Source organism: Lepidochelys kempii, chromosome 4 (genome assembly GCF_965140265.1).
Source record: "Lepidochelys kempii isolate rLepKem1 chromosome 4, rLepKem1.hap2, whole genome shotgun sequence".
Lineage (NCBI taxonomy): Eukaryota > Metazoa > Chordata > Testudines > Cheloniidae > Lepidochelys > Lepidochelys kempii.
This window is the reverse complement of record NC_133259.1, coordinates 105,253,093-105,269,200: the sequence shown is the minus strand read 5'-3', so window position 1 is coordinate 105,269,200 and position 16,108 is coordinate 105,253,093. Positions and strand designations below refer to the sequence as shown.

Sequence of the window (16,108 nt, the reverse complement as noted above, 5' to 3'; positions counted from 1 at the left end):
CTGCAAACTTGCTGAGGGTGCAATCCACACCATCCTCCAGATCATTTATGAAGATATTGAACAAAACCGGCCCCAGGACCGACCCCGGGGCACTCCACTTGATACCGGCTGCCAACTAGACATGGAGCCATTGATCACTACCCGTTGAGCCCGACAATCTAGCCAGCTTTCTATCCACCTTATAGTCCATTCATCCAGCCCATACTTCTTTAACTTGCTGGTAAGAATACTGTGGGAGACCGTGTCAAAAGCTTTGCTAAAGTCAAGGAACAACACGTCCACTGCTTTCCCTTCATCCACAGAGCCAGTTATCTCATCATAGAAGGCAATTAGATTAGTCAGGCATGACTTGCCCTTGGTGAATCCATGCTGACTGTTCCTGATCACTTTCCTCTCATGTAAGTGCTTCAGAATTGATTCCTTGAGGACCTGCTCCATGATTTTTCCAGGGACTGAGGTGAAGCTGACTGGCCTGTAGTTCCAGTGATCCTCCTCCTTCTCTTTTTTAAAGATGGGCACTACATTAGCCTTTTTCCAATCATCTGGGACCTCCCCCGATCGCCATGAGTTTTCAAAGATATGGCCAATGGCTCTGCAATCACATCCGCCAACTCCTTTAGCACTCTCGGATGCAACGCATCCGGCTCCATGGACTTGTGCTCATCCAGCTTTTCGAAATAGTCCCGAATCACTTCTTTCTCCACAGAGGGCTGGTCACCTTCTCCCCATGCTGTGCTGCTCAGTGCAGTAGTCTGGGAGCTGACCTTGTTCGTGAAGACAGAGGCAAAAAATGCATTGAGTACATTAGCTTTTTCCACGTCCTCTGTCAGTAGGTTGCCTCCCTCATTCAGTAAGGGGCCCACACTTTCCTTGACTTTGTTCTTGTTGCTAACATACCTGAAGAAACCCTTCTTGTTACTCTTAACATCTCTTGCTAGCTGCAACTCCAGGTGTGATTTGGCCTTCTTAATTTCACTCCGGCATGCCTGAACAATATTTTTATATTCCTCCCTGGTCATTTGTCCAATCTTCCACTTCTTGTAAGCTTCTTTTTTGTATTTAAGATCAGCAAGGATTTCACTGTTAAGCCAAGCTGGTCGCCTGCCATATTTACTATTCTTTCTACACATCGGGATGGTTTGTCCCTGTAACCTCAATAAGGATTCTTTAAAATACAACCAGCTCTCCTGGACTCCTTTCCTCCTCATGTAATTCTCCCAGAGGATCTTGCCCATCAGTTCCCTGAGGGAGTCAAAGTCTGCTTTTCTGAAGTCCAGGATCTGTATTCTACTGCTCTCCTTCCTTCCTTGTGTTAGGATCCTGAATTTGACCATTTCATGGTCACTGCCTCCCAGGTTCCCATCCACTTTTGCTTCCCCTACTAATTCTTCCCGGTTTGTGAGCAGCAGGTCAAGAAGAGCTCTGCCCCTAGTTGGTTCCTCCAGCACTTGCACCAGGAAATTGTCCCCTACATTTTCCAAAAACTTCCTGGATTGTCTGTGCACCGCTGTATTGCTCTCCCAGCAGATATCAGGGTGATTGAAGTCTCCCGTGAGAACCAGGGCCAGAACAAGCACACACAATCTGTAAAATTTATTTTTATGAAACAAAACAACTTTAAATGTTTTGGGTACCTAAACTTTTCTTATCAAAATGTTTCACATTTACAACTAAGTGATTTATTAAACAGAAGGATTAACTGTAGTCAGTGGATTAAGCTGATTATTTCAGATCAGACTGGGAAAAATATGCCTAAATGAAAGTGACTGGAGCTTAATTCCCGACTTGCCTAAATCCCTTGAAAATGAGACACGAGTTTCCTTGGGGTATGTGTACACTGCCACACTGCCGTTAAAAACCTGAGTTTGGTCTGTGCCAGCTGACTTGGGCTCACGGGGCTCGGGCTGTGAGGCTGTGTTATTGCAGGTTGTGTAATTGTGTAATCGGCCTGGAGTCTGAGCTCTGGGATCCTACCATCTTACATGGTCCTAGAGCCTGGATACCAGCCTGAGCCCAAAAGTCTACACACCAGTTAAACAGCCCAGCAGCCTGAGCCCTGTGAGCCTGAGTCAGCTGGCACAGGGCAGCCATGGGTTTTTAACTGCAGTGTAGACTTACCCTCAGTTACTTAAGCTGTCCTTCAGACTTTTAAAACTAGTTGATGTCATCCCCTCCCTCCTTGTTTTTATTCATAGGCTGGAAAAGAAAGTCAAGTTTTCCTGCTTTTTCAGGTCCCAGTCGATTTCTCAGCTTTGAGTGATTTAGTCCAAATGAAGTAAATATTCTTTCTGTATCTGCAGAAGAGGCTACTGCTGTCAAAAGCTGATTAGCACTTCAACAAACTCTGGTTGCAGGTGCTTAGCCAGTGACTTCTACTGGTTCACTGATGTGACTTTTTCTAAAACATCAGCAAACATGTACTGCTTGAATGATTCGCCTCCAGCTGTGAAATTTATTATGGTTGGCACGATTTATGGGTGACTATTAGTTGCCCATGTGATAGCAGCATCTTCTGAAGCAGTTAGGCATCTAGCCTGGTACTTTGGGATGAGAATATTGCCAAGAAAATGAGGTGGAGTCAGTGCTTGATCCATCTGCCTGCAATTTAACTTTGTTGTTGGCTACTTCTTTCTTCAGTGTCTCTTGGTGGTCTTTCCAAATTTCAACAGCATTAGCAATACAGCTGCAATATTCTGCAGTTTGTCCAAGACTATGGAAATAGGCTTCAGTATATTCAGCATATCTTCTACATTTCTGTTTAGTCTGATGTTGACTACTTTGGCTGTGAAAGTTCCATCTCTTTTGTCTTTAGCTAAAAGATGCTCAAATGAGCACTGGACCCATATGTTACAAGTTAGAGTTTCCCTTCATTATCTTCTTCTAGATTTTTTTTTCATCTTTGCTCCATTGTCTGTGACATAGCTATGCGCGTAACATTTGAATTTCTGTTCAGAGTTTGTAATAGCTTTTATTGCTGCTACTTTTAAGTATTTTGCTGTATGGGCATTTTCTGATGTCTGTTTTTGCAGAAACAATTGATACAACCCCATCTTTTGCTGTCACAAAAGCAGATATTACTGGATTATTGTGTACTTTACTCCATCCATATCTTGCCAATGTTTTTTGCACATTGTGGAATTTGGTTTTCATATACTCCATCCTGCAACTTTCTAGTGATGTCTGTTCTGCTGGGTGGAGGATAGCCTGATCATAATGATTGAACCGTGTCATTGAAATGTTTGTTCTGAACGACGTGAAAGGGAGAATTTTGTTTCATAAATGAAATGAGCAATCTTTTTATCTTGCTGGAATTTACTGGTCCTGATTGTGAACTCAGACATGGCTTTATTGGATGATGAAAGTTCTTTTTTGATACAGGTAATTCACTATTTAAAGTATGTATGTTTAATTGCAGAATTGGTGGTATCAGTAAGTGACTGAAGTTGTAGACGCTGTAGATGATGGACATTCATAACCCTTTATATCTAAAGTGTCAAATTAATAGGTAGCAGGCTTAAAAGAAACAAAAGGAAGAATATCTTCACACAATGCACAGTCAGCCTGTGGAACTCTTTGCCAGAGGATGTTGTGAAGGCCAAGACTGTAACAGGGTTCAAAGAACTGGATAAGTTCATGGAAGATAGGTCCATAAATGAATGTTAACCAGGATGGGGAAGGACGGTGTCCCTCGTCTGTTTGCCAGACTCTGGGAATGGGTGACAGGATGGATCACTTGATGATTACCTATTCTGTTCATTCCCTCTGGGACACCTGGCACTGGCCACTGTTGGAAGACAGGATACTGGGCTCGATGAACCTTTGGTCTGATCCAGTATGGCCATTCTTATGTTCTAAACCCAGTTTCATAAGGAAAATAATAAACCATATGGTTATCTAAATTAGTTTAAATCATGATCTCTAGGAATATACCAAACATTTTGGGGAAAAAATTAAATGTTAAAATGAATAATGCCTAATAAAATTTTACTTTTTAAACAGGAAATCCTCACCTAGTCTGATTGTATTGGGCAATAAAAAAATCATTTCAGAAGTCCAGCAGTAACAGTACAATGTAATTGATAAATACTGCAACAACAAACTAACAAAGCAATTAAATTATGAACACACACATCTTGAAATTCATAAGTAATCCACATAGTAGGCAGTCTGTAAGAATGGTGCAAAAAAAAATTATTAACTGGTTGATCCAGATTGTTCAGGCGTGTGTCCACATCATCTTCCAAGTCATTGACTTCTGAGGAAGATTTTTCATAACGTTTCATTTTGACAACCAGGTTTTGCATCTTTGTTGCCCTGTTTACACTGGGATGTGTTCCTTTTTTACCTAAGGTACAGAAATTTCTTGAAAATCCTCCCAAAGAGAGTCTCTTTTGTAACCTGCAGCCACAGTAGGATTTTTTTCTCCAGTTCCCAAGTGTTAAAGTCATCAGTGGAGACTGCTCTCTGAAGAATGTTGTCCCTTCTTCCAAGTGTCTTGCTTTGACACCAGAGTTGCTTCTTTCTGGTTGCACACTCTGCTCCTTCTCCCTTGTAACGTAACTCCATTGCCACACCCCACTCCCACCACTACCCCCAGAAAACCAAAAACTAACAGAATTAGATAAGTTTAATTGCATGTGTAACCCACATGCCTTTTGCACTGTAATATTTTTTTTTGAGACAGAAGGAGGTTGAGAAATTAATGGATTTCTGTTTGTATCTCTATGTACATATGCAAGAAAAATAGAGCAAGACCATTTACTTGAAGTGCCCAGGACCATCCAGAAACAGGCTGGTAGTTACTCGGCAGATAAGTGTTTTCCTGTGAGCTGCAGAGTATGTTTGTATGGTGGGTGGAGTCATAAATAGTCATTATTTGACAACTGAGCCAACTGGAGCTCAGGTATTGACAAGCTGTAAAATAGGAGTAAAATACGCCCAGGAGGTCTTAATGAATGATCCTGATGAGATAAGTAATGGTGTCTCTTGGAGTCAGGGACCTTGTTCCAACATTTGTGATGACTGTTAGCCTTTTGCACCCAGTAGCAGAACCCCTGGGTCCCCCACAGTAGCAAACCCTCAATACAGTACATGACCTACTGTGCCATATTTATAAAGCTTGACCTCAGAAGTTAGATCTTTCTCCCCAATTGTTTCTTTATATAGAAAAGTAGCCTTTAACTCAGTTTTTGATAGAGACTCATGGATTTAGCACATTTATTTTTTATTTAAGTGTTTTAAGACAGTGGTTCTCAACCTTTCTAGACTACTGTACCACTTTCAGGAGGCTGATTTGTCTTGCATACCCCCAAGTTTCACCTCTCTTAAAAACTACTAACTTACAAAATCAGACCTAAAAATACAAAAGTTTCACAGCACACTGTTACTGAAAAATTGCTTACTTTCTCATTTTTACCATGTAATTATAAATCATGACCCCCAGGTTGAGAAACACTGATATAGTATATAGAGCTATATAAAGAAGTCATTGTATGAACTTTTAGTTTGTACTGAAACTAGTTAGTTCACTAGTGCTTTTCATGTAAACTGTTGTGAAACTAGGGAAATATCTAGATGAGTTGATGTACCACCTGGAAGACCTCTGCATAACCCAGTGGTATGCGTACCCCTGGTTGAGAACCACAGCTTTAAGAGATTATTATAAGGTTAGGCCAATAACATATTTTGTATTCAATTCAGATTTCATTGTAAACAGGTTTCATTTTTAAAAGAAAATCTTGTTGTTAAAATAAAATCAAAGATCTATTTAAGTGCAAAAAAATAAATAAATCCAATTTAAATGACAACAGTCTGATCCCCCCCCCCCCCCCCCCGCCCCATAAATCATTGACTTTTATCTATTCTGGTTTAGGGTAAATCAGGTTAGAGTGGTGGGAGAATCCAAATACCCCTTGGGGGGGAAAAAGTGAGGATGAGACTAAAATAAAGAGAAGGGAATGAAAGAAAGCTAAAAATTCAGGGTGTAGCTAGTTGAGGGAAGGCAATGGGCTGGAGAGGAACAGAGGGTAAGAGCTTCATTGTTGGGGAATTTTTCTTTTAGTTTCTTTTTGCTTTCTCTCTCCCCTCAAACTTTGCTGTTCTTTCATAGTTTTAGAAGTGTGTGGGAAGCTATGTCTGTCTTCTCTTCCTCCTCCTACCCCAAGAGAGATAACTGAAATTGAACTTGTGAATGAGCAGAAGAGAGGTATTTCTGATACCTGCTAGGAATAGTTCTTGTAAACATAATAGGGGAGCATTTCATAGGCACAAACGAAACCATTAGGCACCCGACTCTCAATGACTTTTAATGAGTTGAGTGCTTAACTGTCATTTGTGACTTTGAAACACCCCCCACGCTGATACCTTGTTTGTTTTTAGTCCACTGAGTTTGTGAACCAGCTAGGAAGAACTTATTTTCACTTTTTAAAATGTATGTAAAATAGAATTCTTTACAGTATATAAATAAGTGTAGTGTGACTGACTGGTACCATAAACTATTTTAAAAAAATATATTTTCACTAAATTTTCTACTCTGCAGGATACTAACTACTAGGTTAGGACACAGTTGCATAGCTGTTGTAGGTCTTCTGTTGCGCAAGCATTCACAGTAAATGCTTGTGGTTTTATAGAGACCCTATTTGAATAAAGACTAAAAAAACAGCAGGACATCTTCTTAAACTTTTATGATAGTGCTACATTTACAAGGCAATGAAACTTTTCTGGAGGAGGCAGGATTAAGATAGTGTTTTGACCTGCTGAAAATAAAAAAAACATCATTTCTAAATGTTGAAATTTACAGCTAATTAGTGCCTAAAATAAAATGCCTGACTTAAATTTTAAAATTATTTACTATGCAGAAGGAGTTTTCTTGTGACTGTATCTGTGGTTAGGACAGCACTGAAAACCTGCTACGTAAAACCATAATGGTTCTTTTGTGTGTAGTGGAATTATTGCATTCTTGTTACATTGTCTTTTTGAACAAGTCATATTCCAGCCACAATATGAAAAAATATTGCATTCTTGTGACATTAACTTTTTGAACATAAGCTATTCTAGCCACAGTATGAAAGAATTAATCTGTTGGCAGTGCTTTGATATGATATCTTCTCTTTTTGATAGAATCCACTTCCATTATTGTAAGTGTCATATGTTTGTCATGTATGACACTTATTTCTAAAGGATAACTCCAGGGAGATATTCCTATAAGAGTGTGAAACAATAGTGTTACTTCCCCCTTGATTTAAATTAGGAAAATTCACCTTCTGTGGTATACAAAAATCCAAAACAAACAATAGCTCCAAAAAGAAGCCAGTCTTTGTCCTCTTTGGGTCATAATGGTTTTTCAAGGGTCTGACCAATCTTACTCACACCCAGTATTGGAAGCCCAGATCCTGGGCCCTGTAAAAGAAAGCTAGCACTTAGTTTACATCACCAGTTCTTTGTGCTCCCTTTGTCCATAGCCTTTTTCTTTACTCTGTTAGTCTCAATTGTGCTCCTGGGACTTGGGTGCTTCTGGCTATTTAGATAAAAATCATTTCTGTCCTCCCCAGTTCCCCTACCTTCCCCTCCTATCCCCACCCACCCCCTCCCATTCCCAAGGTCTGTAACAGAGTCCCTAGAACTTTCTTCTCCCTGGGGTTCCTTACTCTTTTGTCCAACTGCCTCCTAGACTAGCTTCCCAGACCTGTCATCTCCTTAGCCCTTCTAGGTTTTCTCCACAGGAGGACCTCTTCCCTCAGGTGTCTCCAAAGAACATGAGGATGACCATACTGGGTCAGACCAGTAGTCCATCTAGACCAGGATCTTATCTCTGACAAAGACCAGTGCCAGAAACGTCAGAGGGAATGAATAGAAGAGGTCAGTTTTGAGTGATCCATCCTCTGTCATCCAGGCCCAGCTTCTGGCAGTTGGAAGTTTAGGGACACATGGAGCATGGGATTGCATTCCTGACCATCTCAGCTAATAGTTATTTATGGACCTGTGTTCCACTGACTTATCTAATTCTTTTTTGAACCCAGTTATATTTTTGGCTTTCACACAGTCCTCTGGCAACAAGTTCCACAGGTCGACTTTACATTGTGTGAAGTACTTCTTTTTGTTGGTTTTAAACTTGGTGCCTATTAATTTCAGCAGTGACCTCCAGTTCTCATGTTATGTGAAGGGGTAAATAACATTTCCTTATTACTTTCTCCATATCATTCATGATTTTATAGAGCTCTATCATACCCTTCCATTCGTTGTCTCTTTTTTATAAGCTGAACAGTCCCCGTCAGTTAAATCTCTTCTCATATGGAAGCTATTCCATCCCCCAGTTATTTTCATGGCCATTCTCTGTGCCTTTTCCAATTCTAATGTATCTTTTTTGAGATGGGATGACCAGAACTTAAGGCAGTTCAAGGTGTGGGTGTACCATGGATTTGTACAATGGCACTGTTATTTTCTGTCTTATCTATCCCTTTTCTAAAGGTTCCCAACATTCTGTCATTGCACATTGAGTGGATGTTTTCAGAGAACTATCCATGACGACTCCAAGATCTTTCTTGACTGGTAACAGCTAAAATTTAGATGCCATCATTTTGAATATACAGGAGGGATTAATCTTTCCAATGTGCCTTACTTTGCACTTATCAGCATTGAATTTCATCTGCCATTTTGTCACCCAGCTTATGGAGATCCCTTTATAACTCTTCTCAGTCAGGTTTGGACTTAACTATCTGAATTAAGTAATTTTATATGCAAATTATGTCTCTTCACTCCCTTTACCAGAGCATTAATAAATGTTGAATAGCACCGGTTCTAGTACAGCTCCTTGGGGTACACCTCTATTTACCTGTCTCCGTTGTGAAAACTGACCATTTATTTCTCATGCTTTGTTTCCTTTCTTTTAACCAGTTACTGATCCATTAGAGGACCTCTTACTGGTTCCTATCTCCTTTCCCAGCATGCAGTGCTGCCCAGCCAATAATTCCCGGTGTCCATCTGGAAACTCCTCGTTTCTGAGGGTGAAAGTTGGAACAGGCAGAGATGGTCCTGTAGCCTACCTTACAGGGCCAGCTCACCCTGTTGCAGAAACTTAAGGTGTTTAGCTGCCATTGTTTTCAGTGGTGGATAGCAGGCTTTGTTGGTACTCTAATTTTTACTTAGTTCCTGTTTGAAAAACAAAGCCAAAGCCAGTGTAGCTCCATTATGTTTTCCTTTTTGGTTACAAGAGGCAATTAAGGCTGGTGCTTCATCGAATCATAGAATATCAGGGTTGGAAGGGACCCCTGAAGGTCATCTAGTCCAACCCCCTGCTCGAAGCAGGACCAATTCCAAGTTAAATCATCCCAGCCAGGGCTTTGTCAAGCCTGACCTTAAAAACCTCTAAGGAAGGAGATTCTACCACCTCCCTAGGTAACGCATTCCAGTGTTTCACCATCCTCTTAGTGAAAAAGTTTTTCCTAATATCCAATCTAAACCTACCCCACTGCAACTTGAGACCATTACTCCTCGTTCTGTCATCTGCTACCATTGAGAACAGTCTAGATCCATCCTCTTTGGAACCCCCTTTCAGGTAGTTGAAAGCAGCTATCAAATCCCCCCTCATTCTTCTCTTCTGCAGGCTAAACAATCCCAGCTCCCTCAGCCTCTCCTCATAAGTCATGTGTTCTCGTCCCCTAATCATTTTTGTTGCCCTTCGCTGGACTCTCTCCAATTTATCCACATCCTTCTTGTAGTGTGGGGCCCAAAACTGGACACAGTACTCCAGATGAGGCCTCACCAATGTCGAATAGAGGGGAACGATCACGTCCCTCGATCTGCTCGCTGTGTCCCTACTTATACATCCCAAAATGCCATTGGCCTTCTTGGCAACAAGGGCACACTGGTGACTCATATCCAGCTTCTCGTCCACTGTCACCCCTAGGTCCTTTTCCGCAGAACTGCTGCCTAGCCATTCGGTCCCTAGTCTGTAGCGGTGCATTAGATTCTTCCATCCTAAGTGCAGGACCCTGCACTTATCCTTATTGAACCTCATCAGATTTCTTTTGGCCCAATCCTCCAATTTGTCTAGGTCCTTCTGTATCCTATCCCTCCCCTCCAGCGTATCTACCACTCCTCCCAGTTTAGTATCATCCGCAAATTTGCTGAGAGTGCAATCCACACCATCCACCAGATCATTTATGAAGATATTGAACAAAACCGGCCCCAGGACCGACCCTTGGGGCACTCCACTTGATACCGGCTGCCAAGTAGACATGGAGCCATTGATCACTACCTGTTGAGCCCGACAATCTAGCCAGCTTTCTACCCACCTTATAGTGCATTCATCCAGCCCATACTTCCTTAACTTGCTGACAAGAATACTGTGGGAGACCGTGTCAAAAGCTTTGCTAAAGTCAAGAAACAATACATCCACTGCTTTCCCTTCATCCACAGAACCAGTAATCTCATCATAAAAGGCAATTAGATTAGTCAGGCATGACCTTCCCTTGGTGAATCCATGCTGGCTGTTCCTGATCACTTTCCTCTCATGCAAGTGCTTCAGGATTGATTCTTTGAGGGACCTGCTCCATGATTTTTCCAGGGACTGAGGTGAGGCTGACTGGCCTGTAGTTCCCTGGATCCTCCTTCTTCCCTTTTTTAAAGATTGGCACTACATTAGCCTTTTTCCAGTCATCCGGGACTTCCCCCGTTCGCCACGAGTTTTCAAAGATAATGGCCAATGGCTCTGCAGTCACAGCCGCCAATTACTTCAGCACTCTCTGATGCAACTCATCATTATCGGTACTACAGAATTGGCAGATGGCCAGGTGTGGAAACCTGGAAAATTTTTAACTCTCTTCTTTATTTAAATTCTCATTTTTACGTTTGCATTGGGAAGTTGGTCTTCCCTCCCACAGAGGGAATTTCCTGTGTACATGAAAAAGTACAAAACAGAAGTGAAAAGTACCTCAAGCTTCCGAACCTGTCCCCCACCCCTCACTTCCCCCATCACAGACAGTCTTGCAGTTCTTTCTACACCCCCAGACAGTGACATCATCTACTCAAAGAGTAGTACCTATAAATTAATAACAGCATCCTGAACATCACTAGAGAAAGACAAAATTAAATCACACAGGGAAATATTTTGTGTATCTTTAAATTGCCAGTTTTCTATTAGACATTCTCCAGACTAGTGTGCAGTTGGTCCCTGCTCTAAGAAACTTTAAGATAAAGTTAGTATTCATCCCATAATTTTTTTCCCTTCAATTTATATGAATCCATTTAAGTCAGGGACTCTAGAATTATGTGTAATTTTAGAATTAAGTTGTGATATATACGTAATAACCTAGAATTCTGGAAAACCTTCTATTTATAACCCTACAGTTGGACAAGGAATTGCCCTTAGTTAGGCTTGGGTGAACAGCACATCTTCATATTATGGGAGGGATACCATGTGTATCATGGCAAACTGAAAAGCCATGTAAGATGAAGCCTTGATGTTATATCCAACTACATATCCTTGTTTTCCTACAAAAGGGGTTTAAAATTACCAAGATTCACCTAAATAAAGAAAATCAGAGGGATAAATACGAGAGAAAGAGAGAGAGATATTTAAATTCAGCACCAGTGTGGACACAAGAACAAGTGTCTATAAACTGGCCATCAGTAAGCGTAGGCCAGTGAAATTAGGCAGAGGTTTCTAACCATCAGAGAAGTAAAGTTCTGGAACAGACTTCCAAGAGGACTAGTGGGGCTAAAAAACCTAACTGGCTGAGCTTGATAAGTTTATGGAAGGGATGGTATGATAAGATCGCCTACATAAATCTCCAGCTTCTGGACACAGGACACTAGATGGGGAGGTCTCTGAGTTACTACAGAGAATCTTTCCCAGGTATCTCCCTGGTGGGTCTTGCCCACATGCTCAGGGTATAACTGATCATAAAAATGGCCCTACTGGGTCAGACCAAAGGTCCATCTAGCCCAGTATCCTGTCTTCCGACAGTGGCCAGTGCCAGGTGCCCCAGAGGGAATGAACAGAACAGGTAATTATCAAGTGATCCATCCTCCGTTGCTCATTCCCAGCTTCTGGCAAACAGAGGCTAGGGACACCATTCCTGCCCATCATGACTAATAGCCATTGATGGAGCTATCCTCCATGAATTTATCTAGTTCTTTTTTGAACCCTGTTATGGTCTTGACCTTCATAACATCCTCTGGCAAGGAGTCCCACAGGTTGACTGTGCATTGTGTGAAGAAATACTTCCTTTTATTTCATCTCCATATTTGGGGTCAGGAAGGAATTTTCCCCAGGGACAGATTGGCAGAGATCCTGGCGGGGTTTTGCCTTCCTTTGTAGCATGGGACACGAGTCACTTGCAGGTTTAAACTAGTGTAAATGATGAATTCTTTGTAACTTTCAGAGTAGCAGCCCTGTTAGTCTGTATTCGCAAAAAAGAAAAGGAGTACTTGTGGCACATTAGAGACTAACAAACTTATTTGAGCATAAGCTTTCGTGAGCTACAGCATCCGATGAAGTGAGCTGTAGCTCACAAAAGCTTATGCTCAAATAAGTTTGTTAGTCTCTAATGTGCCACAAGTACTCCTTTTCTTTTTTCTTTGTAACTTGACGTCCTTAAATCATTATTTGTTTTGAGGTTAGGGGTCTGTTTGAGGAGTGGATGAGGTTCTGTGGCCGGCAATCTGCAGGAGGCCAGACTAGATCACAGTGATCCCTTCTGACTTTAAAGTGTATGAGTCTAATTAAAACAGTTCAAATGAGACATTCTGAATTTTTTTCATCATCAATCTAGAAAGTAATTTGTCAGCATTACTTGTTGGCTATAGAGGGTTTCCCTTGTGATTTAGATAAGACAGTCTTTTCTTGGTGTAACCTTGGCCCTTCTTCATGCCATTGTCACAGTGGAATGCTGACAGACCCTGGTCGTCAGTGGGTGGGATCGAACCTGGGACCTCTGGAGTTCAGTGCATGAGCTAAAAGTCAGCTAGCTCTTAGCTAATGCTGTAGAGCAGACTCATTCTATTTCTCTCTCTAAGTGGACTTGGTGCCACTAGATGGGACAGAACACCACACACAAAAGGTGTGTGGGTTACATACTTCCCCTAGCTGAGGAAGAGCGTCCCAAGCTTCAGAGCCTTCCCAGTTGATATCCCAGATGAGCCCCCACTTGTAACGCTGACAGACCCCGGTCATCGGTGGGCGGAATTGAACCTGGGACCTCTGGAGTTTAGTGCATGAGCCTCTACCACATGAGGTAAAAGCCAACTGCCTGTTAGCTGAGGCTGTAGAGCAAACTCATTTTATCTTTCTCTCTAAGTGGTCTCGGTGCCACTAGATGAGATGGAACAACACATCCAGAAGGTGTGTGAGTTACAATTGCACACATCACATTATTCATATTTCCAGTGAAAGAGGGATACCCTGAAGGAAGACACTGGGAATCTAATATCTGAACTTTAATTTCTCAGATAAACAGATTATCCCCTGATGTTTAGATTATGACTATTTCTGTCCATCTATCTTAGCTATAGAAGAATCTTTGCTGCAACTCCACACTTTTTTCATGGACAATCTAAGGTCTCCCACCTGGTAAGCTGTGGTGGTGGCTCCAGTTCAGTGAATCTGTTGAAGACCCAGTGCCTTCTTCAATGCTGCTTCTTAGAGAGACCATCTACCTCTCTATCATCAAGTGGGAAGTGTCAATTCCAGAATTCTTTCCCAATGAATCATTGTTTCAGCCATGTACCAAAGCTGCTTCTGACCCTGTATGTTCAGCAATCTCCAAGTGTTTCAAAATGGTACCAGACTAGGTCCTCAAGGTGGTGTTGGTATTGGGGCAGCTGACAAAAGGCCTGCTCAGTTCTTTGGCGTTTCAAAACAGTTCTTACAAATTTACCGTGCTTTCTGGATGAGAATATTCTTTAGAAGCTGAGACAATTTAAAAAGAGGTTGGGTGCAGAACTGAGAAATTGGTGTCCTTACAACACTGCTTATGTGCTCTTAATTTTATCTTGCAGTATAATCATAATGCTAAGTTGGTGATATCATGATTGTCATTATGGGAACACAGTATTGTAATAAACACAGATTATGACCATTACGCTTAAGCAGAAGTAGTTAAGCTCTGTGAGGTAGAATTTTCATTTAAAACACTAGTTTTGTAGTGATATCAAAGGGAGCTCAAAAATTCTAGCCAAGAAAAATTATAATTTAAAGCATTCTTTTTTTCCAGTTTGCTTTGTAATATGCAGTATACTTCACTGTGGTGCATGGAGAAGCTTTAACTGTAATTTGCCTGTATGTGGAGTTTAAATGTGATAAACCTGAAAAACAAGGCTCCTGACACTAGTGTGGAATACATTTGGACAACAATTATTTGTGTTTTGAAAAATATATTTTGTACAATAATGACTTTGCATTTGTTCATTGGAGATCTCCTTCATGTGAAGATCCCCCATAGAAAACATGTGTTTCTCCTCTGTGGATGAAATAATTTGATTCTTTTTAATGTCTTTTTAAAAGTAATAAAATTTTTTTTTCAAGGCAGCATTACATTTTGATGAGTACACTTGGAGAAAGAAGACATTAAAAAACACAACAAGGTACATAGCTGAGATATTTATAAATGTGCTGTTTTATGCACCCATATTTTATACTGAGATTTTGTATGAGACGCTACAATTCAAATGGAGCAAAAAGAACGGAGCATGAGACACTGATTGAGATGTCAGTGTACCTGACACACATGATATATTATAGAAATACTATGACATGAATTAAAAAGCATATTTCAGAAATTTGCAGGTAACCTTCTTATTCCTATGTCACTGACCCAGTTAACTATAATAATATATTAGATGTACATAGCATCTGCTAATGGAGCTTTATTCTATGGATTATGTCACAAAAAAAGTAATTAATTATGCAATCATAAATACTGGGAGTCCTAAGAACTGGTTAATAAAATATCTAGCATCAGATATTCAACTTTAAAAAATCTTTTTGCTGTTTAGAAAATGTAAATGTCTGATTTTTTTTCTCCACAAAAATAGTTGATAACACAAATTATATGTCAGTTGTAGCTAACCCTTTTCTGCAGAGGGCAGACTCAATTCTGTGAAGTGATTTCACTTAGGAAATAGCCAGATTAGAAAGCAATGGCTTAGTTTGCATGGAGATTAATTTAATAAAATAATGAAACTTTTAAGCCATTTTAAATTATTTTAATTTTTCATAAAATTATGACATTTTAAAACGTAAAAATTACTTGGCTGCCATAATACACAGGAAAAAGTTGGTAACTTTCATAAATTTTCAACATTATCATCTTTTTTCCAACATGTGTGTGCATTGCTGATGTTTGTATATTCATGGGATGGTGTGTTGTTGGGTATATTGTCACATAGTACAGCTTATTAAGATTAATTCTAGGCCACGACACTCAATTGAATGTTCTGTAACCAAGTATGTCTTGGGTGATATAATTGGTCACTTTGAAATCTAAGAAACCCTATAATTTTGTAAAACTTACTGTTACTAAATATGATTTCATTAAAACACACAGAAAGCAGACTGGCAAAACTTGTGCATTCACAAATTTCCTCTCATTGCTTTTGTCAAGTGAAGAAGAAAATGCTTTTTGGGAAGTTAGGAAATGGCCCCACTAAACTACTACCAACAAATTTATTATGGCTTGATTTTCATCCTCTGCCTAAATACTGTTGATGGTTATGATCTGTCATTTTCTGGATTCAGGGCCAACAGGTGGAGCACTCTCTCCCATGCAACATCTTTTATCACTCTAGCGATACTTTCTTACTGCATTAATGGCCTTAATAGGTGGTAGAGGTAGCTGCAACCATTCCTTGATGGAAGGGCAGATTAATGTGATGCCCTTGAAGGGGGAGACAGGAAATAAAAGGGAGTGGGAGATATAAACATTGTACACCCCCTTGTATCAAAAAGGTTCTCAAACACAAAATGAAGAGTCTGACTGTCTTGCCCAAAAAGAGTGTGTGGAGTAGGGAGTAGAGGGGTTACAAACAGAATTGAAAGAAAACAAATTTTTTGAATGTCCTCTTCCCCTGTGTTGTTGGTTATGCATACAGCCTCATGTGATACACAGAA

General features: G+C 40.5%; 2 protein-coding genes across 5 annotated transcripts in view; both read left to right on the top strand.

Annotated features, from left to right (window-relative positions):
* SMIM20 (small integral membrane protein 20) overlaps positions 1 to 15,639 on the top strand; it is a 175,681-nt gene extending 160,042 nt beyond the window's left edge. Inside the window, exon 4 of the mRNA XM_073342351.1 lies at positions 14,525 to 15,639. Coding sequence (XP_073198452.1) covers positions 14,525 to 14,570 — 46 coding nt within the window. The 3' untranslated portion in view covers positions 14,571 to 15,639. The remainder of the gene's footprint in view (positions 1 to 14,524) is intronic.
* Positions 1 to 16,108, top strand: part of RBPJ (recombination signal binding protein for immunoglobulin kappa J region) — a 96,150-nt gene that overhangs the window by 19,260 nt on the left and 60,782 nt on the right. Inside the window, exon 1 of one of the 4 annotated variants that reach the window (XM_073342347.1) lies at positions 14,525 to 14,583. The exons of the other annotated variants lie outside the window; for them this stretch is intronic. The gene's annotated coding sequence lies outside the window, so the exon portion shown is untranslated. Of the gene's footprint in view, positions 1 to 14,524; positions 14,584 to 16,108 lie in introns of those variants that run through there. 4 annotated transcript variants of the gene reach the window in all.